General features: G+C 40.3%; 2 protein-coding genes across 4 annotated transcripts in view; one reads left to right on the plus strand and one right to left on the minus strand.

The window, feature by feature from the left end:
- The window catches only part of TSKS (testis specific serine kinase substrate), a 32319-nt gene extending 19023 nt beyond the window's left edge, over nt 1-13296 (plus strand). The window contains exons 2-8 of the mRNA XM_072110292.1: nt 1044-1125; nt 3274-3417; nt 6110-6293; nt 8683-8781; nt 9328-9411; nt 11565-11863; nt 13049-13296. Coding sequence (XP_071966393.1) covers nt 3290-3417; nt 6110-6293; nt 8683-8781; nt 9328-9411; nt 11565-11863; nt 13049-13247 — 993 coding nt within the window. The 5' untranslated portion in view covers nt 1044-1125; nt 3274-3289 and the 3' untranslated portion in view covers nt 13248-13296. The remainder of the gene's footprint in view (nt 1-1043; nt 1126-3273; nt 3418-6109; nt 6294-8682; nt 8782-9327; nt 9412-11564; nt 11864-13048) is intronic.
- A 2510-nt stretch (nt 13297-15806) lies between these two features.
- The window catches only part of CPT1C (carnitine palmitoyltransferase 1C), a 58218-nt gene continuing 48824 nt past the window's right edge, over nt 15807-25200 (minus strand). For all 3 annotated transcript variants that reach the window (XM_072110294.1, XM_072110295.1, XM_072110293.1), the window contains exons 15-19: nt 22754-22888; nt 22188-22340; nt 21980-22093; nt 19362-19454; nt 15807-18511 (exon numbers count right to left, since the gene is read on the minus strand). In XM_072110294.1, coding sequence (XP_071966395.1) covers nt 18434-18511; nt 19362-19454; nt 21980-22093; nt 22188-22340; nt 22754-22888 — 573 coding nt within the window. In that variant the 3' untranslated portion in view covers nt 15807-18433. The remainder of the gene's footprint in view (nt 18512-19361; nt 19455-21979; nt 22094-22187; nt 22341-22753; nt 22889-25200) is intronic.

A 25200-nucleotide genomic window follows, 5' to 3' on the forward strand; every position in this document is an offset into this window, starting at 1 on the left:
TGTGGGCACAACTTATGCTTTTAGTGGTTTATAGAATTCTGCTGTATGGCCATCCAGCCCTATTGCCTTTCTGTTCTTTAGATGACTTGGTCTAATTCTTGTTACGGGATATCTCTATTTAACTGGGCTTGTTATTCTGTCGTAAGTTTGGGAAGTGTAAGATGCCCTAAAAAGTCAAGGCCTTCTATGGGTCGGTATATAGGGATTGGTAAAAGACTTGGAAAATTGAGTTTACCTTTTTTGGTGCTGTGCTGACTATCCACGTCAGGTCCTTCAGGGCAGATATATGTGTGGGGGTTTTGTTCCTTTTGCCAGTTTAGCTAGTAAGCGCCTACCTTGTTTCCAAATAGGAATAGGTCGGCCTTAAAGGGCTTACAATGTAACTCTCCCCTCATATCTAGCCATGTGTCATATTCCGCTTTGGCCATCTCCCACACTGCTCTTGTGGCGCTCATAATCCATTTCAAATTCCAACTACCAGCAATTTAACAGCTCAATAAAGGACGCATCTTAAGTAAGAAAATTTGGGAATCTCCAGAGAGTATCTGTTCCCTTTGGGTAGACAGACTGGAGAGTGTTGGGATATCACCATTTGGTGGATATCCGCTTCTGAGAGGTGCTAGGAAGCCCTTGTTGACAGAAGTACATAGTAAATACGAGACCAAGAGTTAAGTGGGTGGGAGAAGTGTGTGACTTCCCTCTCGTCTTGGTGTTGCAGTCTCCAAGCATCTGTAAGTTCTGTGGCTAGTGTCGTGGTTGTCATGGTGTACATAGTAAAAGAGGGGTTGATACCCTTCTGCGGTCTTCTACAGAAGAGAGGACATTATTTAAATCTCCTCCCAGGATTTTGAGAGCGTTGTGATAGTTCTGAATCTAGTTGGACACACCATTGATGAATACTTTGTGGTGAAGACCACACTTCACCATTATACTTGACTGTTATGTGTATCCACCTACCCTCAGAATTGTTAGCCGTTGCCAAAATTTCACCTGCAAAGCTTTTGTGGAATAGTACGAAAACCCCTGCTTTGTTGGCACCGCAGGAGAGCCCAGCACTTGGTTCACCCAGAACTTCTTGAGGCGAAAGAAATCTGATGTTTCTGTGTGGGTTTCTAAGAAGACAAGGTAGGTGAGGAATCAAAAATTGCTGCTACAGACATTTGTCCCAGTGAGGACATGACAGATACTGTCTCTTCTGGTTTTAACTTTTGCCAGCTCCATTGGAGATAGAGCTATATAAATAAAGATTATTGTTATTATTAATAATAATATAACAACAGTATGGTACACTATGTTCTCCATAGTTTTTCCTCATTGGTAGTTGTCTTTGGCAATTTTAGGCTATTCTGCAGAAAAACTTTGTCTGAATGTGATTTCAAAAAGGCAAATTATTTAAAAAAAAAGTGCTCTGTATGGAGTGCCAGTTAACAAGGTTACTTTTTTATATACTTGTGTCATTGGAAATGGTGCTATATTTTACTATTAATTTAACAAAAATCCAGGCTAGCAGACACAGGCATTATGCTGTGGTTGCTTTTAATGTAACTGACCGGAGCCGTCAGTTAGTCTGTTTGAGGTGTGGGCGTGAGCACCATAAGTCAGTTGTCCATTGCAGTGCAGCAGGTAAGGGCAAATTGAGCTCCCAGTGGACCTAAGGGATGTGAATGGCTGTATCCCACCAATTACAGTAAGATCCAATGAGTAGAATGAGTCTTACAATTCTCTCAGGATTTGATGTCTTGCCAGATAGCTGAAGCCCACAACCCAGACAGAGTAACTGCCTAGAGTAACATCAGTTACATTATATATACTGGATTAAGTGACTGATATCCTGGATACTGGGTTATACCGAGTTATTGTGTTTAGTTTCTGGTAGAGAGAAGCTGAAGCCAGAGGCGTATATAAAAAGAAGCATCCATTCACTTATGTATGTATTGTGTATGATAGAATAACTATGTTGTTCATGCCAATATCTGAAATAGTCTCTACTCCAGTTGAGATGAGAGATACATTCTAGGTCTGCATAATATTATTTATGTCTCAAATGAGTAACCTATCATAGTATGTGTTTTAGGCCCCTTCCACACTTGCGTTTTTCACGCACGTGCAGAACTTGTATTGCACTCTGACCCATTGTAATTAATGGGTTTTTTCTGACTTGCATTTGTTTTTCACACTTTTTTTAACGCGTGTTTAAATCTCAGCATGCTCTACTTTTGCAAATCACGCACCATACAAGTCTATGGGGATGCATCAAAAACGCATTGCATTCTGAGACACATGCAAGTCCAATATAAGTGCAATGCATTTTTCATGCATCAATTGCTATGGAAAAGATCCTGAGTCCTTTTCATGCGCGTTATCTGCGTGTGAAAAACTAATTGAAAATGCGTGTGAAAAACTGAGACACTAAACAAACTCTGACTGAAAACTGATTGCACTCTGATGCAAAATGTCAGTTTTTCACTGACCAAACCTTGATCACTCCCTGATCAAACTCTGACGTGATCTGCAACGCAAGTGTGCATGTTTAGAAAATGGTACTGGAACTCTAAGGCCCCTTTCACACTTGCGTTTTTCACACACGTTTTTTCTGTGCGTGCTTTTGACGTGCAGAACTTGCATTGCACTCTGACCCATTGTAATCAATGGGTCTTTTCAGACTTGCATTTCTTTTCACGCACACACGCGTGTTTTTTTTAACGCGCGTTTAAATCTCGACATGCTCTACTTTTGCAAGTCACGCGCGTGAAAAAACGCACCATACAAGTCTATGGAGACACATCAAAAACGCATTGCACTCTGAGACACTTGCAAGTGCAATGCGTTTTTCACGCATCAATTGCCATAGAAAAGATAGAGCTCAGTCCTGAGTCCATTTCACGCGCATTTTCTGTGCGTGAAAAACGCATTGAAATTGCATAAAAAACGTGCGTGAAAAACTGAGACACTGAACAAACTCTGACTGAAAACTGATTGAACTCTGATGCAAAATGTGCGTTTTCACGGACCAAACCCTGATCGCACCCTGATCAAACTCTGACGTGAAATGCAACGCAAGTGTGGAAGGGGCCTAAGTGGTTGCTGTGGGCACATAGGACACTTCATTTCTGAAACTACATTGAGGTAGTCACATAATATCCACCTCTTTATTCTCCTTCTCCTGTAATTTATAATCACTTTACATGTCGATAGTATGAAATGTGAAGAACCAATGTATAATTATTCTAAGAATGAGATCTGAAGGAATTGACCACTTATTTCTTCAATCAGGACCTTCATAGAAATAATGTTGAAGACCATCTTCCAGTCGAAAGAAATAAGAGGAGCAGAAAAGGAGGCCATAGCAGTGAAATCACCTCTTAATTTACCTAACAAGCACAGAAGACCAAAAGTTGTCTCATTTCACAGGCAAATGTACAATTCACACTTCTGAAATGTAGAATAGAGCTTATTGGGTATTGTGTTATTATTTGAACACTCCATGCAGGGCTACATAAAGGATGGTCAACAGGATAAAGACCTTCTATCTCAACCTCCGCATTAACAAATCACTATTCAGTGCTATTTGTAACTTAGTAATGCTTTTCCAGTACATTATTATTAATTACATTGTGATATATATTCAAAAGGGGGGTTACATACACAGTATAAAAACAAACACAACTAAGGCCCCTTCCACACTCGCGTTGCATTTCACGTCAGAGTTTGATCAGGGTGCGATCAGAGTTTGGTCAGTGAAAAACGCGCATTTTGCATCAGAGTGCAATCAGTTTTCAGTCAGAGTTTGTTCAGTGTCTCAGTTTTTCACGCGCGTTTTTGATGCAATTGCAATGCAATTTCAATGCGTTTTTCACGCGCAGAAAATGCGCGTGAAATGGACTCAGGACTGAGCTCTATCTTTTCTATGGCAATTGATGCGTGAAAAACGCATTGCACTTGCATTGCACTTGCGTGTGTCTCAGAGTGCAATGCGTTTTTGATGCATCTCCATAGACTTGTATGGTGCGTTTTTCACACGAGTGACTTGCAAAAGTAGAGCATGTCGAGATTTAAACGCACGTTACAAAAAACACGCGAGTGTGTGCGTGAGAAAAAACACAAGTCTGAAAAGACCCATTGATTACAATGGGTCAGAGTGCAATGCAAGTTCTGCGCGTCAAAAGCACGCGCAGAAAACGCGCGTGAAAAACGCAAGTGTGAAAGGGGCCTAAGTAAAAAAGACCCCATAATAGACTGAACTGGCACAAGTGGAGGGAAGTCCATACATATGAGGGCTTACAATCTAATATATATATGTTGTTTCTGCAAATAAAAGATAGACCTTGTGCTTCTACTAATGAGAATACATTCACATTGCCCGGAGTACCGTAGCACGGCCGGCACAAGGCAGTGCCAGGGAGTGAGGAGGGGGAAAGCGCCGCTCACCCCCACCCCTTTCAATAGGAATATATGGCGCACAGCGCAGGATTCCGGAGAAAGATAGGACAGGGTAGGGAGCCTCACGTGTGCTGCACCGCACTGCTCCCATTGGGCACCGTGCGCCCATTGCCGACTATGGGGGGGGGGGCGTATATGTGAATGTAGCCTAAGGCTAGTGCCTGGACCTTGCTACTACCTTTTGTCTGATAGCTGTAGTTTGCCCACACAACCCTTTCACTAATGAAACAGCCACTAATAAGAGAGATTGTTAATTTATCGTATACACAGTACATCTCCACAGCTCCATTTGGAAGTGAAGATCTGGACTGTAGTGAATAAAATTTGTGTTTCAGATAATAAGTGTCATCTTTGTATATATACTGTTATTTCTTGTTTGATGGTATACAAACTCACCTAGGCTGCTGTATAAGAAATATAAATATATGAACCTTCAGTCCTATATTGCTACAGTCCCCAGCACTCCCCTTAGCTTTTTCTTTGTAATAAATAGCCAGGATTAGTCTGAACTGTGTATGCACTGCCTTGTGTTATTGGCCCATGGTAAAGCTTTGTTGAAGTTTTTGAAAAAAAGGGTTTAGCTGAGAGAGTTATTAGGAAGTGGTGGCACTTGGACCTTGGTTTCTGAGGCAAATGGTGGTTGGATACCTTTTACACAGAAGTTAAAGAGATTAAGGCATCTTACAGATGTATTAGCATGGCATTCACATGCTCCACTAGATCTGCTAAAATATCTGCAGGGATTTATCATTAAATCTACTACTTAATGCAGACATATCTTTATCCCAGATAAAAGCAAGAAGGAATCAGCTAGCTATTATCCTTGTTGATGTCGCTGAAAGGCTCTTGGGGTATTACCGGAGCCCCTTTCAGCATGGCATCACGCCCCCCTGCAGCACTCCTAATCCCTCTGTTGCCTTCTTGACCTCCAAAACAGTTTTAAGACTCATGAGCTTTATGTATGTCATATGTATCATAATGGCTTAGATTGCCAAATGTGGCATATAAGGGTTTATATTGTATTTGAGACTTTTTGATAAAGTCACAAAAAAGTAGCAAATTTTCACCAAACCAAATTGTAAATATGTACTACACCAGGAAGGACTGAAGTGAATTTTGCATAAATTTTAGGTCCCTCTTCATAAATCTGTCAACCACATCTGGATTCCCCTGAAGAATGTGGTGTAAGTAGGATAAAGTGAAAAGTGGAGTCGGTTGGCAAATCTCACTAGATTTTTAACATTTTTAAACAAATAGGCAATTAAAATAATTGTAAGAGAATCATTGAGAATTTTTGGTGAAAAGTCGCTAAAAAATTAGATCAGATTAATCAGATTTAGCAGGTCATAATTATATATAATGCAATAAGTCCTATCTTTCCTGTAGAACAGTAATGTCGATCAGCTGTTTATCGCAGTGTAAAAACAGGAACCTGGGGATGGAGCCATTGGTTCTGTGATCCTGTTGCAGGTGGAAGCTGTAAAAACAGTTATGTCTCCCATTCACATTTACTGGGATTGGTTATGGGGACAGGCGTCAGCGTCAATATTAGCCAACTACATCAAGCCATCTTTTAGGGTACTGCTAGTTTGAAATTTGTTGAATTTTAAATGATTTCAAATAGACTTATCAAACATACTTCTATATGCAAATTATTTGTAACCTACAGAGTGGAGGGCTCTAAAGCCAATGACAGTATGTCCTGGAGTCTTCAGCTGAAAAGATCCTCAGCCTCCACCAATGTGTCTGTATTAAATTTAACCGAATCTGAGAGCTTTGAGTTTGAAAGATCAGAAAATACACAGTCATCTTCTTCAGATTCAGAAGGCAGGGAAGAGCATGCAAAATCACAGGTATCATGCTTTTTTGTTTTGGCTAGTTACTTTGAGAACATTAAAGGAAACCTACCACTTGTAGTGGCAGGTTTCCGATGGAAATACCGGGCACCAGCTCAGGGTGAGCTGGTGCCGGAGCTTATTTTAGTTAGTGTTTTAAACCGCGGTATCGCGGTTTAAAACACTTTTTAAACGTTATAGCCGGCGCAGGCAGGTACGCGCTCGGCGCTTACCGTGCACGCGGCTCTCATTCACTTCCTATATAGCCGCGCGCACGGTAAGCGGCGAGCGCGTACCTGCCTGCGCCGGCTATAAAGTTTAAAAAGTGTTTTAAACCGCGATACCGCGGTTTAAAACACTAACTAGAATAAGCTCCGGCACCAGCTCACCCTGAGCTGGTGCCCGGTATTGCCATCGGAAACCTGCCACTACAAGTGGTAGGTTTCCTTTAACTTACAAAAAATTGGAAACAAATGAGTTTATCCTTGGGTATGAGGACATAGGTAATGACTTATGGGTTCTGGTTAAAAAGTTCAACTTGGCCACAACTCCTTCCTTACCCGGGTCTTTAAAGGAAATCGACCATCAAAATCAAGCATAATAAACCATGTGCACTTACTCATAGATCCATGCACCTGACCAATGTAGCATTAGTAGGCTGCTGGCTTAGGGGCTTGTAGTTCAGGCCAGTCCAAGGGAATAAGGCTGAAATACAGTCTGGTTGGTAGATTGTGTATTGGCTGAAACCGCTCCATATTAGTTCTCTCCAGTATTATATAGCAGACACCCGCGATTGGTATGCACAGTGCCATCTTTGTCGCCCCACTTATTTTGGGTATTTATTTCTAAGATAGCTGGAAGTCTATTCACTCTGGAACTGCAGGTTCTAATACAGATACAGATTATTTGCAACATACTGCAATATACGAGGGCGGTCCAATAAGTACCTGTGTTTCACGACAGAGGGCGCACCTGAGGAAAGTTAGTGTTATCATCGTGTGCTGCCATCTATCAAATGACAGCAAAACAAATTGCAGACTGATTGATAGGTTAGTTTGTATTTGGCACCCATTTGAGTAAGACATGTTTCGAGATTTTTGCTAAGATGGAAAAAGAGCAGTATCGTTCGATAATTTGCTTTTTGTTTTTGGATGGGAAAAAATGTGAGGAGATAAAAGCAAAGTTGGATGCTGTTTATGGGGACACTTCGCCATATACTTTATGACCACAGTTAGATATTGGTTCGATGAATTTAAACATGGGCGAACATCAGTTTTTGTTGAGGAGCGACCAGGATGCCCGGCAGACGCGGTTACCGAGGAAACATAACATGTCCATGACATGATCGACGAATGAAAGTGCGCGAAGTAGCAGAGGCCATAGGTGTATCAACCGGAACAACAATTCATATTTTACATGATAAGTTTGCAATGAAAAAATTGTCGGCCTGATGGATGCCGCAATTGCTCATGGTGGAGAACAAGCGGATGCGACTGTTAACTTCGAAGCAGTGTTTGGAGCAAATTAACTGAGATTCAAAGGAGTTTTTGCATTGCGTTGTTACCGTTGATGAAACCTGTATTCATCATTACACAGCAGAAACTAAGCAACAATCAAAACAATGGATTTCTCCCGGCGAATCTGCTCCAAAGAAGGCAAAGATGGTCCCATCGGCCGGAAAGGTCATGGCGACGATTTTTTGGGATGCGAACAGCGTCATCCTCATGGATTTTTTAGAAAAAGGAAGAACGAGCACTGGACAATACTACAGTGAGTTATTGGACTGTTTTGACACAAAATTGAGCACATTTAACTAGAGTTGTCGCCGCCAAACTGCATGAATTGCGTTATGAATTGCTGCCGCACACCCCGTGTTTCAACCGATCTGGTACCGTGGGAGAAAGAAATGGCTTGCGTGGAAAAAATTTAGCAAGTCATTGCCAAGAAAGAGGCGTATTTTGGAGTTCGACAAATCCTATTTTTTGGAGGGGTTAAAAAAATGTCAGGAACGTTGGGTATGAATGATGAAGTGTATCTTTCTAGAAGGGGACTATGTTGAAACATTTAAAAAAAAAAAAAAATATATATATATATATATATATATATTGGTGTCTTCAATTCTCACAAGGGTACTTATTGAACCGCCCTCGTAGTTGTATTGCAGGACATTGTATAAGCAATCAAATCCCCTTGGTGGAAACAACCTAGGGGGCATGAATAGTTAAAAAAAAAAAAACTAAAAATTTTATATCTCCACCTTACCTAGAACACAAATAAAAAAGTAATCCCTGCAGTGCTAAATGTCTGGTCTATCAATATCTTTAAAAAATCATAAAGATTGACTTGTAGCCATATTAAATGTGTTTTTGCTATGGCAATCTAATTGTGTGTGTTGTTTCTCTCTCAGAATACTATGAAGAACTCTGGCCTAAAGTTTGCTAAGGACTCTGTCATCAACCTAAAGGGAAAAAATTCTAAACTCAGTCAGAAAGTTCACCGCATTAAGGTCTGTTGTTTATAACCATATTTGTTACCATAAAACATTATACTACACCACATGGGTGTCTAGCTTCCATATTAAAACCCTTTCTCTTTCTAAGGGTACCATAGTGCAGTAAGCCAGGGTCTATACCAGAGTCATATATCCTTACGTATAATACACATTTCTCAATAAGAATTATGTGATGTTGTTTCTACTGTGATCCTTAAAGGTCATCTACCAGATAACCTGATGCCACAATTTGGCATCATTTTCATCCAAAGCCTGTGTTATAATACCTGATGTTTAGCAAACCATCTGCCTCTTACCACTTGCCATTGAAATCTTGCCAGTTTTTTCTTGTAACCAAGTTTTGTGCAAGAGCAGAGGAGAGTGGCAGTATACTTTATTTAAATTTTATGTTGCTCTGCTGCCTGATACTGAGGGCCAGAAACTAAAATTTATTCTTAAATACTCCTTGTGTTGAAACCAAATGCATCACATATTATTGTACGTGGCATAGGTTTATTATTACCTGTTGCCAGTGTATGATTTCCTAATTTGTGCTTGTAGACTGAAAGTGCAGCATTAAGTGATAGCTTGGAGCAGAGACAACAGGAGGTGGAAGAGCTGGATAAGATGTGCAACAAGTTGGAGGTAATATTTATTTTGGGGTTATGTTGGGGTTTATAAAAACTTAGAAAGTATCTTAATGCTGGGGTCCTGCGAGACCACCCTTCATGCCTTGGAAATTCTATTCGCAATTGTTACTCTTTTTCACCAATAAATGTTGATTGAACATAAAAACTTAGAAAAATAATATTTGAAGGTTTATTATATAACATGGATATAGCCACCATACAAGGCTAACATTTTAAAGGGAAATCAACATCTACTTTTACCACATTAAACTAGCAGCGCCCCAAGGGAAGGTAGGAAACATCTTTTCTAGAATTCTGTCTTATGTGAATTATTGACCATGTACCTATAAAGCTTCTGCAAAGTCATAAGGAAATAAGCAGAGAACAGTTACCTGAGATGAGTCACTAATAGAGGCTGAAGTGGGAGATTCACTTCAGATTCCCCTTTCTTGGGCTCCATTGCACCTAGAACCATGCACATCACGTTATATCAGGCTGATGTAACCAGAGATACAGGCAGTTAAGACATGAGGGGACAATTATCTTAAGTATGAAAGCATGTATTGTTTTTGAACTTGCCCGAATAACCTTAGTGTTTGGTAAATGAGGTATGTGAGTTTTTGGGAGACTTTTGTCTGAAAAGCTGCACAAAAGTCTCAAAAAAGTAACCCCTGGACTGGAGATTATTTGCTTAAAAAAATTGTGACTTTAAGCCGCCGTTGAGTTAAAATGTGCAACTTTTCCATACGTCCACATCTGGATTTTTATGAAAAATCAGGCAGTGTAAAACTGTCACTGCAAAATAGGTGCAAAAGTCAACTACTACTCCGCACTATTACTGCTCATCCACTCTACTACCTCTTCCTCCTTCTCCTATTAGATCGCACTTAAAAGGGGGGGGGGGTATAGTAGGATCTACCCCCCAGGGTCATAGATCACTGTCATTGGCCAGCCTGGATTTCCCAGAGAGAAAAGAGTTAGAGGAAGAAATGTCACCAATAGATGGGTAACTTCAGGGAAGAGATCTTGTTATAAAGAGATGTAGTGATAAACACAGACTGATACAAGCACAAACCAGGATATCGGACATTAAGATTTTTAAATTCCAAAAAGTATTGAAAGCCCTTTCAATATGAGAAAATGAATGAAAAAGACATTAGTTGATTTGGAAAATTGATCTGGAAGGGCAAATGTAAGATGTCTCCATCTGAGAAGATGATAACCCAATCAGTTTTATGGAGGATTAGTTTAAGGAAACCTTTAGACAAGAGATTGCTTATGTCCAATATAATTAAAAGGACACATTTGTTCACATTTAATAATGACTTTGCCCTTTCTTTTAAGTGTAAACTGCTTGCACATGTATTTATGAAGCGTCTGCCACATTTGTGCCGCACCCGGACGTTTCGTGGTTACTGCTGCACTATTCTTCACGCAACAACAATTTCGGCACTGAAATGGGTTTTCCGGTGCTCAGTCAGACTGCACACCAGATTTAATATGCAAAGTTTGACAGAAGTGTGTAGCACGGCCCATGTTAAAGGTGCACAAAAAAAGGTGATGCACTCTATCGGAGCTCTATAGGAGGCGCCAGATTCATGAAGAACAAGCGCCAGAAATTCTAATTCTGGCACACCCTGGACACTACACAGGCAAATTGCACATAGGGAAGATTGCACTGTTTTGGTATATCTGGACCATTGAGTTCCCTTTTAAACCCTTAAAGGGGTTGTTCCACGAGCCAAGTTAGGCCTATCCTCAGGATAGGCCCCAACTTGCTGATCAGTGGGGATCTCAGTGATGAGACCCCTACAGATCAGGAGAACGAGGGGTCCAATGGGGTCCCAGGTACATCATTAGGACCCCTTGTCGCTCATGGAGTGAATGCAGTAGACGGTCGTGCATGACCGTTTTGCTCCATTCATCTCTATGGAGCTGACAGAGATCGCTGAGTGCTGCGCTTCGCAATTTCCTTTGGCTCCATTGAGATATATGGAGCAGAATGGTCATGTGCCCCCACCAATCAGGGTCATGGGCCCTAACCTGTGGATAGGGCCTAACTTGGTTCGTGGGACTACCCCTTTAACACCTGGTAGGGTCATGATAACTGTAATTGCAATATCAATAATGTTATTACACAAGAATCTTAGTTTAGTCATTCTCTTGAAGGAAAAATTAAACCGTATCACTAAGAAGATGGAAGACATCTGTAAGAAAAGAGATAGCCTGAATAATCTGAAATATGAATTCCTGAAAGATATGTCAGCCTTTCAAAGCTTCCCACACAGTGGAGAATGCAGGAGTGATACCACTCTATTGTGGGATCTGAACCGAAATATGGCCTCCCTGTCTGGTGGATTAAAAGAGTTGCAGCATAGCATGGAAACCTCACGGCATGAAGCAGAGTCCAATGGTGAAGTAGAGAAGCAAGAGATGACAATACTCATGAGTGCAATGGAGGAAATAAGGTATGCGATGACTTTATCACTACTCAATGTGGCGTTAAAGAAAGGTCCCAATCAGTTATGCATCCAAGACTCTGTAAGGTCCTCTTCCCTGCCCTACAAGGTTTCTCATGACATAACTTCCCGTTCATAGCAATAGTGGTTTCTTATAACAAAACATTGACTCGTGTGTCATCTGAAATGATAATAATGCCTCAGAATCACTAGTGCCTTTCAAGGTGGCTGAGTAGTCCACGCCTCAAGCCACAAAACTTGGAACATTGGAAGTAGGAAGTTGTAAATGGAAGAAAAACTTCTTCTGGTCACCCTGTTAAATAACTCCTTTGGTAAGAATGCTGAAACTTGTGCAGTGTTGCCCCTATTTGTTGTGACGTACGGGGAAGTTAATGGAAAGGCTATTGAGTCTTCAGATAACAGTTGTAGGTTACATAGGACCTGTTACCATACATGAACCTAGTTGCACAAATAGCTTTGTAGACATTTAGCTTGGTTTAACTTTCATTAAGGGAACCAGCCACCAAACGAACAGTACCACCAGGTAAGGCATGTTAGAATCACCCACAAAAAATTGTTCTCAAGAACATGAAAATGCAATTTTCAGAAGAGTATCCCTACATGGCTTTCAAGGTGCCAAGCTTCTTTTCCTGGTGGTTAATTTTTGGGATAGGTCCCTGCCAAATAAGTTTCAATAAGTGACTTCTCTCTGCGCTACAGCAATGGAGAATACATGAGGAATCATTTACATATCAAGGAACTTACCTATGTACTCTATTGACTACAATCTAATTATAATTTATTATATGTAGTCAAAATAAAAGTGTCTAAGTGGAACACAACATTATGTGGCACAGGTGAAACTAATTTTAGAAAACCTTCCAATAGAGTTGAGCGGAAACACAATTCTGCTTCACCATCTTTATGATAGAAGTATTTTCATTAATACATTCCCCTGTATGACTGCAGATTTTTTGGCATCTTTATCTGCCAAAATTGGTAGAAGACTCAAATAGAATAGAAAATACATTTGCCATTCTACTAGATCCACTAAGAAACTACATTTACTTTTACACCTCAAACTGCTCCAAATTCTGCATGTATTTCCAGCCCTACTCTGCAATAATCTTATAGTTTGCTGATAATTAGGGCTGTGATCATCTTCTCCAATCCTTATCACAACTACTTTTACAGAGACGGTGTGGCTCAAATTTGTGTGAACTTTGACGCAGCGAGCACTTTACTCAAGAGCATGCAGAGAACCGTCTTACACATGGACACACGGATTGAGTCTTTTATATCTCCAGAGAGTTCTACTCAGAAGCAACAGGAGCATCTAATGCATAACATCCAGGAATTGGGAGCCAGCAGGCAATCTTCTCCTTCTCTCTGATTGTTTTCTATCTTGTCTCAACTTCCAATAAACTTTCAGTCCTATAACATGTCGCCAGTATTGGGAGGTTTTTTTTTTTTTTTTTAGTAATATGTTATGTTACACCCTGCCATGACACATTAAGATCTGGGAGCATCTGGGGAACCCGCAGTAGCTGGGTGTAGGTAGGCCACAAGTGTCACAGCAGCGTGGGTTCCGTTGTAGGCCTTATGTGTCGACGAAGAAAAGCAAGAGTCCCCCAGCAGATGTTATGAGTGAGGCCTTTTGCTGGTAGGCCACAGTTCTGTTCTAACTCCAGGACATTACGGATTCTCTGTGGATTTTAGAAAAAAACAAATTAGTGCATCATTAATTGACATGGCGATTTGTCATCAATCTGGTGGATTAACCAGTGGCAACGTCATAGCTACTCCACTATGTTCTCTGGAAATCCGTCCTGAAGACCCCCATAGGTATTACATTGACATTTCTTCACAAGACAGCCATCTCAATATAGCATCAGCAATATAATTTGTAGTCTTCTTGAAAAGGGACAAGGAAGACAAAATTTCATCTCTAGGAGTTCCAGCTGTGAATTGTTCTAACCACATCCACATGCATCTTTCTGTACAAGATTTCTGTTTCCCAAGATTTCTTCATGAGCAATTCTCACTTTTAGGGTCCTTTAGTAGACCCTTATCTTCAAATGAAAGGGACGACTTCTTATAAATGGGGCAACTACATTTGGGACCTTGTTCCAAAGAGTTGCATCCTCTTCCTCAACGGATATTTGCATTTGAAGGGTTCTGGTTTCACCATTAAATTTTCAGGATCTTTCCATTTCTTTATCAAACCTACATTTTCATTTACAGGCTGAACTCTAATTTTCTTCTCACCCAGTCAGGATCCTCCGGATCCATCATAGTTCTAACTGCCTGTACAACTTTGTCATTATCTTCTAGTTTACATAAAGCTTGATCAGTTTATTCTTCTTGAGATTGCAGTGCAAATCTTATCCTTTATAAACATCTATATATTATTATATAATTATGGCAACTCATCTGCCAGAACATTCTGTATACACTTGGCATAGAGCGCTATCTAATAGAACGATGACCGTGATTTTCAGCATTTACCACATTCCTTAGAGGGTTGCTTAGGCTGAGTCGCCTCCTATAAGAAATATAAACACAAAAAGTTTTACCCTTAGTAATTACCACAGCAAGTCAAGTAGTCTAAAAGGGAATAGTCTCATAGGAGGGACCGACCTGCACAGGGGCATTCAAAGTCTCTGCAGCTTTGAAGGTTTGTCACTTGATGAGCCTGTGGTTCGATGGTGAAGCTTGAAGTGAAGGAACCGGAGAGAGAGATCCTATCCCAGAACTCTCCCAGCAATACTGAGCCATCCGCCTGTGGGAAACTCCACCACACCAGGTCAAAGACCTGCTTTTGTCTGCCCAGACGTATCTTCATACAGTATTACCATCAGGAGACAGGGGAAGGCCAATTGCCTCATGTATCCTGCTCCCTGCAACAGTCCTGTGGCCTGTCTCCCCTCTGACAGGAGTGCCAGTTAGGATCCAGGGTAGGCTGCACGCTTTCCTACACTACAACTGCACCAACAGGAGAAGAGTTCAATTTTACTCCAGGGACTGAGGTATGGAAGGGGAGAACCTTTCAAAGTGTTCCATATTCTTTCCTGTCCCAAGGAGGTGGGGAATTTCTCCTGTCAGTTCTGTGGTGGACGTCAGGAGAAAATCTCCCTTTTCCATTACTGTTTAGACTTGTGTATAAGCCGAGTTTTTCAGCACAAAAATGTTGGCTGGCTATATACTACTGGGGCCTGGCTGGCTATATACTACTGGGGGCTGGCTATATACTACTGGGGGCTGGCTGGCTATATGCTACTGGGGGCTGGCTGGCTATATGCTACTGGGGGCTGGCTATATGCTACTGGGGGCTGGCTGGCCATATGCTACTGGAGGCTGGCAATATACTACAGGGGGCTGGCTGGCCATATACTACAGGGTGCTGGCTGGCCATATACTACAGGGGGCTGGCTGGCCATATACTACAGGGGGCTGGCTATATACTACAGGGGGCTGGCAAGCTATATACTACAGGGGCTGGCGAGCTATATACTACAGGGGCTGGCGAGCTATATACTACAGGGGCTGGCGAGTTATATACTACAGGGGGCTGGTAGGCTATATACTACAGGGGGCTGGTAGGCTATATACTACAGGGGACATGCTTGCTATATACTGGAAGGCTGTGACCAATGCATTTCCCACCCTGGGCTTATACTCGATTCATCAGCTGTTCTGACCATACAAAGCTGCAGACAATGTTAGAGTCCTGTAGGTTTGTGTGTAATCATACCGTAGGGTACACAGATCTCCAGGGCTGCTACCTAACTAAGCTGTTGTTAGTATATCATTTAAATGGAGTCTAACAAACATATTAATCAATTAAGATGCTTGGGGATTTCAGGAGCAGGACCTAGTGCTTTGGAATGTTAACGTGGCCCCAATACAAGTAACATTTGGCAATATGACATATATCACAAATACATCACACTTTAACCATAGGCTTTTTTATTGCCATTGAGTCCTTCTTAAAGTGAAATTGCATTGATAATGGCAAAAACAAAATATACATTTTTTTTTTCATAACAGGAACCAAAAAAAGCAAGTAACACCAAAAAGCAATTTGTATGTAATAGTAAAGAAAACATGTAATATATAAAGGAACAATGTGTGAGTCATGCAAAAAAAAAAAAGAAAAAACTGTTCCATAAGTTGCTCCAGAGTGCAATTAAATATAGAAAGCTGACATTAAATATCTTCACTGTAAAGTCATCCTATATAATATGGCAGCAAATTAAGATTAGCTGGGTCCCTGGATGCTATTAGTGATGCCAATAGTGGAATTTTATGTTTCTCCTTCACCAATGAAACAATAGCTGCCTCCTCACTAGTGTCATAAGTGATATCCCATATTGCTGAACTTGTTACTGGTGTTGCTAATTAAATATCAAGTCGCCCAAATACTGATTAATGAACGGCTGTGTCCACAACATAACACCACCATAATATAAGGGATAATCTACGCTTCACTAGTGAATTGCTAAGCTGCCCTTTTACTGGCCTCAGCAATGGAATTATTTGCCACCCATCTTCACTTGTGAAACAATAAGCTGCCCTTTTATTGGTGAAATCACTGACTGTACTCTCACTAGTGGCGATAAACTGAATGTCCAAAGTCAAATAATGTGCGATCAGAAATGATGTGTAACAAACCTGTCCTTTACCTCAGGAGGCAACACAAGGTATAAAACTCAAGTAAAATAATAAAAATGAGGTACAAATAGAAATGGAGGTTGGATTTGTGTATGGATACAATTCCCACATCAAACAACACAACAGAAATAATAAGAAATATAATAGGTCTTCATTTTTTTCAACCAGTTTTGCCTCATATATGAATAATTTATCAATACTTTGCCGTGAGGGAAAAGAAAGATTGAAGATTATTTTCAAATTAGTGGCCCCACCCTGGAATATACAAGAATTCTACTACTGTGCTTCCATTCACCCTAAAATGTCTCCAGCACCTGAAGAAATGGAGATCTTGATAATTGAGGATATGGAAAAAGTGTGAGATACAATATACAGAATAGAAGTGAGAAGTATCTCAGGTCTTGGGCTATTATGTAGAGAATGTGTGTCACTTTCAGGTCTTTAAACACGGGTCAGTGAATAATGCCTTCAATAAACAAATTCAATCAAATTTATTCAAGTTACCGTATACCTTTTCCTTGTCGCCATAAACACGCAAAAGTTGTCAGCAAAGTGATTGTCTTTTTATATGTATATGTATATAAATATGTTATCAGGTAATTTTAACCAGACACTAAAATCCATATTAACACAAGAATATTAATTTTTAGACATTTTACATTGTACAGATACATTTTTTCAGGATTGTATATTTTTCTTTTTCTATTGTGCTGCAATGGCAATTTAAATAAATATAATGTAAATCTAGTACTTGCAATGTCCTGGAATTGTTGTAGTAGGAGTTTTGTGAATTTTTGCATCTTCCCTTTAAGGCAAACCATGCTGGAGTTAGTGGCCATTAAGAAGCAAAATATAGCAATGTAGTAACCAATGATAAAAAGAGGAGTCTGCGGCTCTAAAACAAAGGGGCTTTAGATGGAAATGTGATAGTGGTGATATGGGTACATTTACCTGGACCACCTGTGGTTATAGCTAATAGGTAAAATAAGAAACATATAATACACCCAGGTGACTGAAAAGTGATCAACATTGTGGTACTCTGCTGCTGATGCACCATCAGGAGAATAGAATAAAATGGTGACTTGGTGTTAAAATTCCTGCAGCATCACTAGATCAGGCATTGCACATGCCCATCTCTATAGAGATGAACATGTCAGATCCTCTAGAGATATACTATTTGTAATCCCTCTCTACCAAATGTGGGCACTAAACAGGGGCCCCTTTGCCCTTCATTAACTTAGAATTCTGTACTGAAAAAGCTGAAAATATACCTAGGTTAAAGTAAACAGAAAGTATTCCATGAATAGATTATAAAACAAAGATTGGTCTGTTAATAGAATAATGGTAATAAACAAAAGCAATAAAAGCACAAAAAGAAACAGAAACTGCTGATCAAATACTTCTGTAAAGTTACCACAACAATAAAGCAAGCCAAAAAAATGACAAACTATAAATGAGGTATAGGGAATCCAAGGAAAGAGAATGGATGGAGCCCAAAGGAATGGCTCAAACGTGAAAGGCATACAACAATTGCACTGCGCTTCACTATAAGCAATAAGAACAAGAGAACATGTAAGGCACCAGCTCACACTTGGGACTTGTCCAGTCTCTAGCTCCCCTCTCATGATGCTCAGTCACACTGCACCTCATACAATAAGTTGTCAGCCATAGGACTGCACCAGGATTGCATCCCTCATAGACCTGTGAGGTCCGTGAATGGCCACTTGCTGCCATGATTGTACTGCATGTAAGGCAGTTCTTACAGTCTGCTGAGTTATTGTATGTCTTTGTGGCTGTGAAACAAAATGGTCCCTGTATTTGGCAGCAATTTATTGTTGCATTTTTTTCTTGCTCCTTTAAGGTAACTTGTAAGATGCTTGAAAGACTGGCATGAGAGGAAACATTCTACTTCTTATCCAGCTTGAACAGGCTCAGAATATCGAGCAAAGCTTGTCGAATGTTTGTGCCAAAACGGTGGGAATCCTGCAGAGAGGGAAAACACAAAGATAAATGTGAAGGCACCTTCAAACCACGCAGGGCAAAAGGCCGACTCCTAATGCAGATCAGTGTACTGTACTATCACAAGGAACCAGGCGACTAACTACTCCCCGTGCAGAAGTAGAAGGAGAAATTGTGGGATATATTCAACATACAATGAAACTATTAAAATATCATTATCCTACAATTTAGAACCAGGCGTCCAAACAGTCTAACCGTAGAAACATGACATGAAATGCAGCTCTGTCCTTATATTAGAGTATAATAATAAGTCTGCTTGTTGTGAATCTTACTGTGGTCATTGTGGAAGGGGGGACTGATACAGAATTGTAAGGGCATTCTGGGATTATTGCTATATGAAAAAGAAGAATTAGGTGGTCTACGAGGGAGTTTGGAGGGAGAGCTCCTGTGACTTCTGGTGAGATGTGGTAAAGACTAGCTATGATCTCAAGGAAAGCTTCAGCTGCTTTTGCAATGAAGAAAATGGTAGGGCTCTCAGGGAGTCAGGGAACTCTCAAGTGCCATACACGGCCAAGCCCAGGCATGTCCAGCTGCTTTGAATTTCAACCATATTGTTTGCTTTTTAAACTTGTCATATTTACTACCTGGCTTTCCAGATTTTATGGTGTAGATACAAATTTTTGTTACTACAGTGCAAGAATGCTGGAACCCTATGTCAGCACTTAATGTCTGATTCTAGCTAAAAGAGGCGTGGTTATCCTTATTCCACCCTAGAAAACTATGCATATTTTCCCTGATTCTGTGAGTGCTGACTTCATGTAATTGAGGGATGATTCAAGAGGAGGAATCTCTGGCAGAAAGTCAAGAAACTCACTGTCTCATGGCTGGAGAATTTGCAGGACACATGGAAGTTGATAAGATTTTCACCAACAATGATGTAAGAGACTCCATATCCATCATCGGCCACCTGTAAAAACAGGAAACAGACATAGGAACAAGGAACACCAGAAACATTGTTTTCCTGCTGCGAGCCATGTAATAGTGATACACATGGAGGGGACATGGAGCGTATAAAATATGGCTCATGGCTACTGCATTTCCTACTGCTAATTAAAACATCTAATTATACATAGAAGAATCATGTAACACTATAATAAGCAAAAAAAGATCCAAACCTGCCAAAATCGCTCTTTAAAAATAGACTATGTCAATATAAACTAAGTAATATAAGGATTCCTGTGTCGGACCCTAATAGAGATACATTATTGCATACTTTTAAAGGGGTTATCCGGGGGGCTATTTAAAAATAACAAACGTGTACTTACCTCCTCCGCCGCCGCTGATGTCTCACGCCGCAGTCCGTCTGATCCATGCCCCTGTTTGTTTACAGGAGGGCACAGAAGACGAGCACAGGGAGCTTCTGGCCGGCAAGGTGGCTGGCTTCTCCAGTCCGTCCCCATCTCTCAGGGTTGCAAGGGCTGGGAGATGGTGTCGGATGGGAGCTTCCAGACAAACCGGGCACAGATCAGATGGACTGCGGTGCAGGACATCAGCAGCGCAGGAGGAGGTAAGTACACGGTTATTATTTTTAAATAGCCCGCCCAAGCCCGGGCCTAAATTATTCCTAAGCAGATATTCGGATAACCCCTTTAAAGTTACTAGAGTATTTCATCAATATACAAAAGGTGAATGGAACAGCCTTCCTGCCAGAAAATGCATCACAGTTCTCTGATTGTCCCTCAGGAAGTGTAAAGGTGGTCATCCATTTGAGATAGACACTGATGGTTGAACAACCATTGAACAAACCTTTGCCCCATGTAAGATCAATGTACAAACCAAGTGAGTCTACAATCACATCTGTGTTTTGGATATGATCAGGGTATAAGCCAGGAAAGGTAACAAGCACTGAACATATCCATAAAACTATACTGGCATGTGGAGGCAACCTTTTCTGCCTGCACATTAGAAATCACATTCAGCAGGAAACACAAGCAAGCTACATTGTTACATCCTGCTTCCTCCTGCTGAGAGACATATACAATCCGAGGAAGCCATGAAAGCATATGGGGAAAGGATGCAATAGTATTGCATCCACCCCGATCTCTGCTGAGCGTACACTCTGGGAGGTCCCCAGTGATGTAACTATCCATATATGGAGAAACCCTGAATATAGGCAGCAGCCAATCACTGGCTGCTGCGGTTGTTCACTACTCCCCCTGCTTTAAGGGGGAAGGGGTGAAACAAGAGGGAAAATCATGCAAAAAATCATGCAGTATGATCATATGTAAGGACATTGTATCCCTAAAATGGAGGGATAAATGAATGATTGAACTTAAGATGAATGAACTTAAGCCAATACCAGTGTATATTGACGATTACAGTTATTCCAACATCCCATGCATGTTCAAAAAAAAAAAAAAAGGGGTGGGGGGGGGGGGTGAACAGTCATACACTAGAAGGTTAGTGTAGTGTACTAGAAATTATTTAATAAAAAAGCTTAAAAGGGGTTTACCACAAAGAATTTTTTCAAATATATCGGGCAGCAAAATAAAACTTTTAATTCAATGTAAACAAAATACAGCATTTAACAGACATAATTCCAATCTGTGGTTTGTAAAGCGCTGCAGAATTTGATGGTGCTATATAAATAAAGATTATTATTATTATATATCTGTATATTTTGTTTGTCCTTGGCTACGAGGAGCAGGGAAAGAGGGGCACGAGGCAGAGAGCATTAGAGCAAGAGGCACTTCATGTCCCAAGGTAGGGGGGGGTATAGCAATGCTGAGTGTGTATTTGGTTAGGTAACATAGCAGATCTGATGATTCATGATTCTGATCTCTCACATCTCTCTTTTTCTGTGTCAGATATTAGTAGAATCTTCAGAAGTTAAATGAAAGTGTAGCTAAACCTTGTACCCTGATAATCTAAGCACATTGTCACCATGCAGAATCTGGTGCACAAGCATAGCTCAATCTGGCATTGCAGGGCCTCCAATGCTGCCCATTTCCCATGAAACCCATCCTAAATCACTGTTTCATGAATCCATTTGTACAGATAATAGTAACTTTATTTCTTCTCCATGTCATATTTCCCTTCCAATCTCACACTCTCAGATGATAAAGAGAAGCTGATAAGTATTTACTTTTTACAGAGCTGAATTATCATTTGCAAATTTTCTCTGGGTATGGAAAGTGTATAGCTGCAGCCATAGCTTTAAAGACTACTCATAGCAGAAGAAAGGAGCAGAAAATAGGGCGAAGAAGCTTTCATCCTTTACAAAGTATATTACAAAGTTAAATTTGCATCACTGCACTACAATTTAGAAAAATAGCTTTGTTGTTTTAGTTACACACACTATACACACACACAGATATGAGTAAAACATGGTCCTATCTAGAAGGCCTATTCTGCCTGAAGGCAATCAGTTAACTACATACATGTTTAAAATTTATATGTTTTTAATCCCTGGTGTATAATAAGTTTACTTACGGGTCCAAAGCCACCGCCACATGAGACATATTCTGGGTGATTGACTAAATCAAATAGCTCTACCTGCTGAATAGGTGTTTGGCTGGTTGAGAGGCGCCATGGCTCAGAAAGAACCTAGGAAAAGGCACAGACATTAATTTCTGGGTACTCAATGAGTACAGTGGTTCAGTCATAGATAGATTCATTATCATATTTCAGTATTATATACCTCTTTCAGGAAAGGCGAGTCCACTCCCAGGTATTTAGACACTACGTAGAGACAGAAGAGATGTCGATCAATCCCAGCCCCGGTCATTGCATTTCTGTAGAGCAGCTGGTGCTTCTCTGCAGCACATCTGAAGAGTTTCAGTCTGTCTTCATTCTGTCAGCAAGAATGGTGCATAGTTATCCATCATAAAATACATTAACAAAACTGGAGCTTAGATGATATATAAACAATAGCCACTGATGCCATCCTCTTATTTATCATTTATACACATTGGGGGAGATTTATCAGAAGAGCAGAATTGTTCTAGTTGCCCATGGCAACCAATCAGCAACTAGAACAGCTTTACCTCAGACACTTATGATAAATCTGCCCAATTGTGTGCCATAAACAAATGGAGTTAATATGTGGTGTATTTGTACAGTAAAAAAAACTGTATACCAATGTACAAAAGTCCAAAGAATGTTTCTGTGCTATTTTGAGTAAATGGCCCATTTGCCATGTGCACCAGTGCATTTGTCTAGTGCACAATACAAACAGTGTGAAAGCAGTCTTATTTGTATACTTACTGTTTTAGAGGCATCCAACATGGCCTTGACGAAGTTTGAGGACTCTATAGTACATGAGCGCACGGTTTCTGTTCTTCCTTCTCTGAAAAGTCTAGTCATCGAAGCTTCATACGTTAGACAGAATTTTCCTTTATCCTTAAAAAGACAGGTCAATAATACATAAGTCATCTTCTGTGATAATACAAAAACCTGCCCTTGAGTTATTCATAATCTGGTAATAATCTTCACTCCAACAACTTCACAAAAATTATACAAAGATGCCATTATCAACACATCTGGTCTCCGAGTTCACATTTGGCATTTACATTATGTTTTGAAACGCGATACAACATTACATTGCTGTTAACATCTGCGTTTACAAAAATGTTAACGTGTACATTAACATTATGTTCACATTTGTTTTTTTGTAAGCGGAATGTTAATGTGATGTAAAAGAATGCATTAGCATTGAATTAACACTGCAAACGTTTTCTAGATCTCTATTTCCTGTCCTTCCGGACACGCCGGTGCACAATCTGTTATTAACACAGAGAGTGATCAGAGCTGTGTGATAATAACCGCTTAACTGTATTTGGCCCACTTGAAGCATGTGATTCACATGCTTGTGACATCACTACAGGTCCTTTTCATCGAACTAAGTACTTTCAAATGATGCAGTCCAGCTTGTTTGTAATTGGCTGGCCTGAAGCATGTTATGAGTAACATACTTGTGACATCACTACAAGCCCTACAGACCATCTCAACAAGCCTCCTGTCATCTCTAGCTGTACTACATGGTTTCCCATGGAAACCAGAAAACATGAAAAATGGAAATTAGCCTGGGAGGAACGTTAAGACCTCTGCTAGCAGCTAAACAATCGCACATAGCTAATTAATAGAAGAACATGGATTGGGAGACTGAAATGAGATAGGGAGGTGCAGCATTATGCAGAGCTTTGTGGATGAGGGTTATTATTTTAAACTGAATTTGGAAAGGAGTCAGGCAGCCAGTGCAGTGATTGCCACAAACTGGAGGCATCAGTGTAAGTTTGATCTGAAAGAGGAGCCTGGCTGCTGCATTAAGAATAGACTGTAGATGAGAGAGTTTAGTGAGTGGAAGACCAATTAGTAGGGAGTTACAGTAGTTTAGTTAAAAGTGAATCAGAGTAACATTAGATTTCTGACAATTTAAAATGCTAAATTGTCAACCAATTGTCGGGAGCTGAGAGGTGGGTGGGGAAACAGGAGTGTTAAGAGGAAGGTAAAAAGTCTCCCATGATGATGGTTGGAATGCCACAGGATTGAAAGCGAGGAAGCCAAGAGGCAAAGTGGTCAAGAAACTGGTCGGGTGAGCTGGGAGGATGGTATATTACAGCCAGAAGAAGAGAGAATGGGTGGAAAAGTCTGAGGGTGTGGACCTCAAGGGGTGTGGGCCTGGGTTAGGAGAGATGTCCCCTGCAGCAAGCAGGAGGATAAAGAAGAGACAAAAAAGCTTCAAAGATTTAATTAAAATGTAGGATTCCTTACACAAACAATATAAATTATTTGTTGAAAGTGGACAACCCCTTTAAATATATACTTCAACTACGAGCTATTGCAGTCTCGGCATATGAACTGCTGGTGTATGTGCCTGGTAGTAAAATAAGTATCCCCCTAAGGCTGGCTACACAGAGAGTGAGCTCCATCTGTGCTGGTGAGATCACATGGAACAAGAACAGTGCAGTGGATGGGAGTCCTTGTATCATAAGAAGTCGGTTGAACTGCAGGATCAACACAGTAAAACATTACACATAACAGTATACAGAATATAAAAAGGTGACACTAGGAAGTACAATATTTGTATGCAGGCAACAAAAACAAATGGTAGAGAGTTCGAGCACTCTTGTTCCAAAAATCGATAAGACAAATCAGCAATACAAAGCTCAGTGTTATGTCAGTTAAATCTTTTTGGCGCGTTTCTGGTCATAGCTTATCTAATACATGAGGCAAACACCCAAAATAACACAGTTCAGAAAGAGGAGAGAATAGAAAACTTGGAAAGGGAAAACAGTTTTGCTGCTGCACAAAGTACCAAACACATTTTAAAGAAGCAAAATTGCAGTGCGACATATATATATATATATATATATATATATATATACATATACACATACACACACACAAATAATACAAAATATTAGTTGGGAAAGATGAATAAAACCTAACTTTAGTTAAATAAGGTCATATAGTAATAGGTACAGTATAGTAATAGTAATTCACTGGTACTATCGAATCCATCAATAGGATCCAATATTCTTCTCTTAACTGCAGAGGCTACTGGGGCGTGGAGTAGCCTTAGATCCCAGTGCCTGACCAGACTAGTACTGCCCCAGTAGCCTCTGCAGTCAATTTACATATTACTAAAATAAAGTTTTTAACAAGTTAAAGGGGTATTTTTGTCTGGGCATTCACATTCAGTTTCATTAATC

The sequence above is a fragment of the Engystomops pustulosus genome, chromosome 6, assembly GCF_040894005.1.
Source record: "Engystomops pustulosus chromosome 6, aEngPut4.maternal, whole genome shotgun sequence".
In the NCBI taxonomy this organism is placed as follows: Eukaryota; Metazoa; Chordata; class Amphibia; order Anura; family Leptodactylidae; genus Engystomops; species Engystomops pustulosus.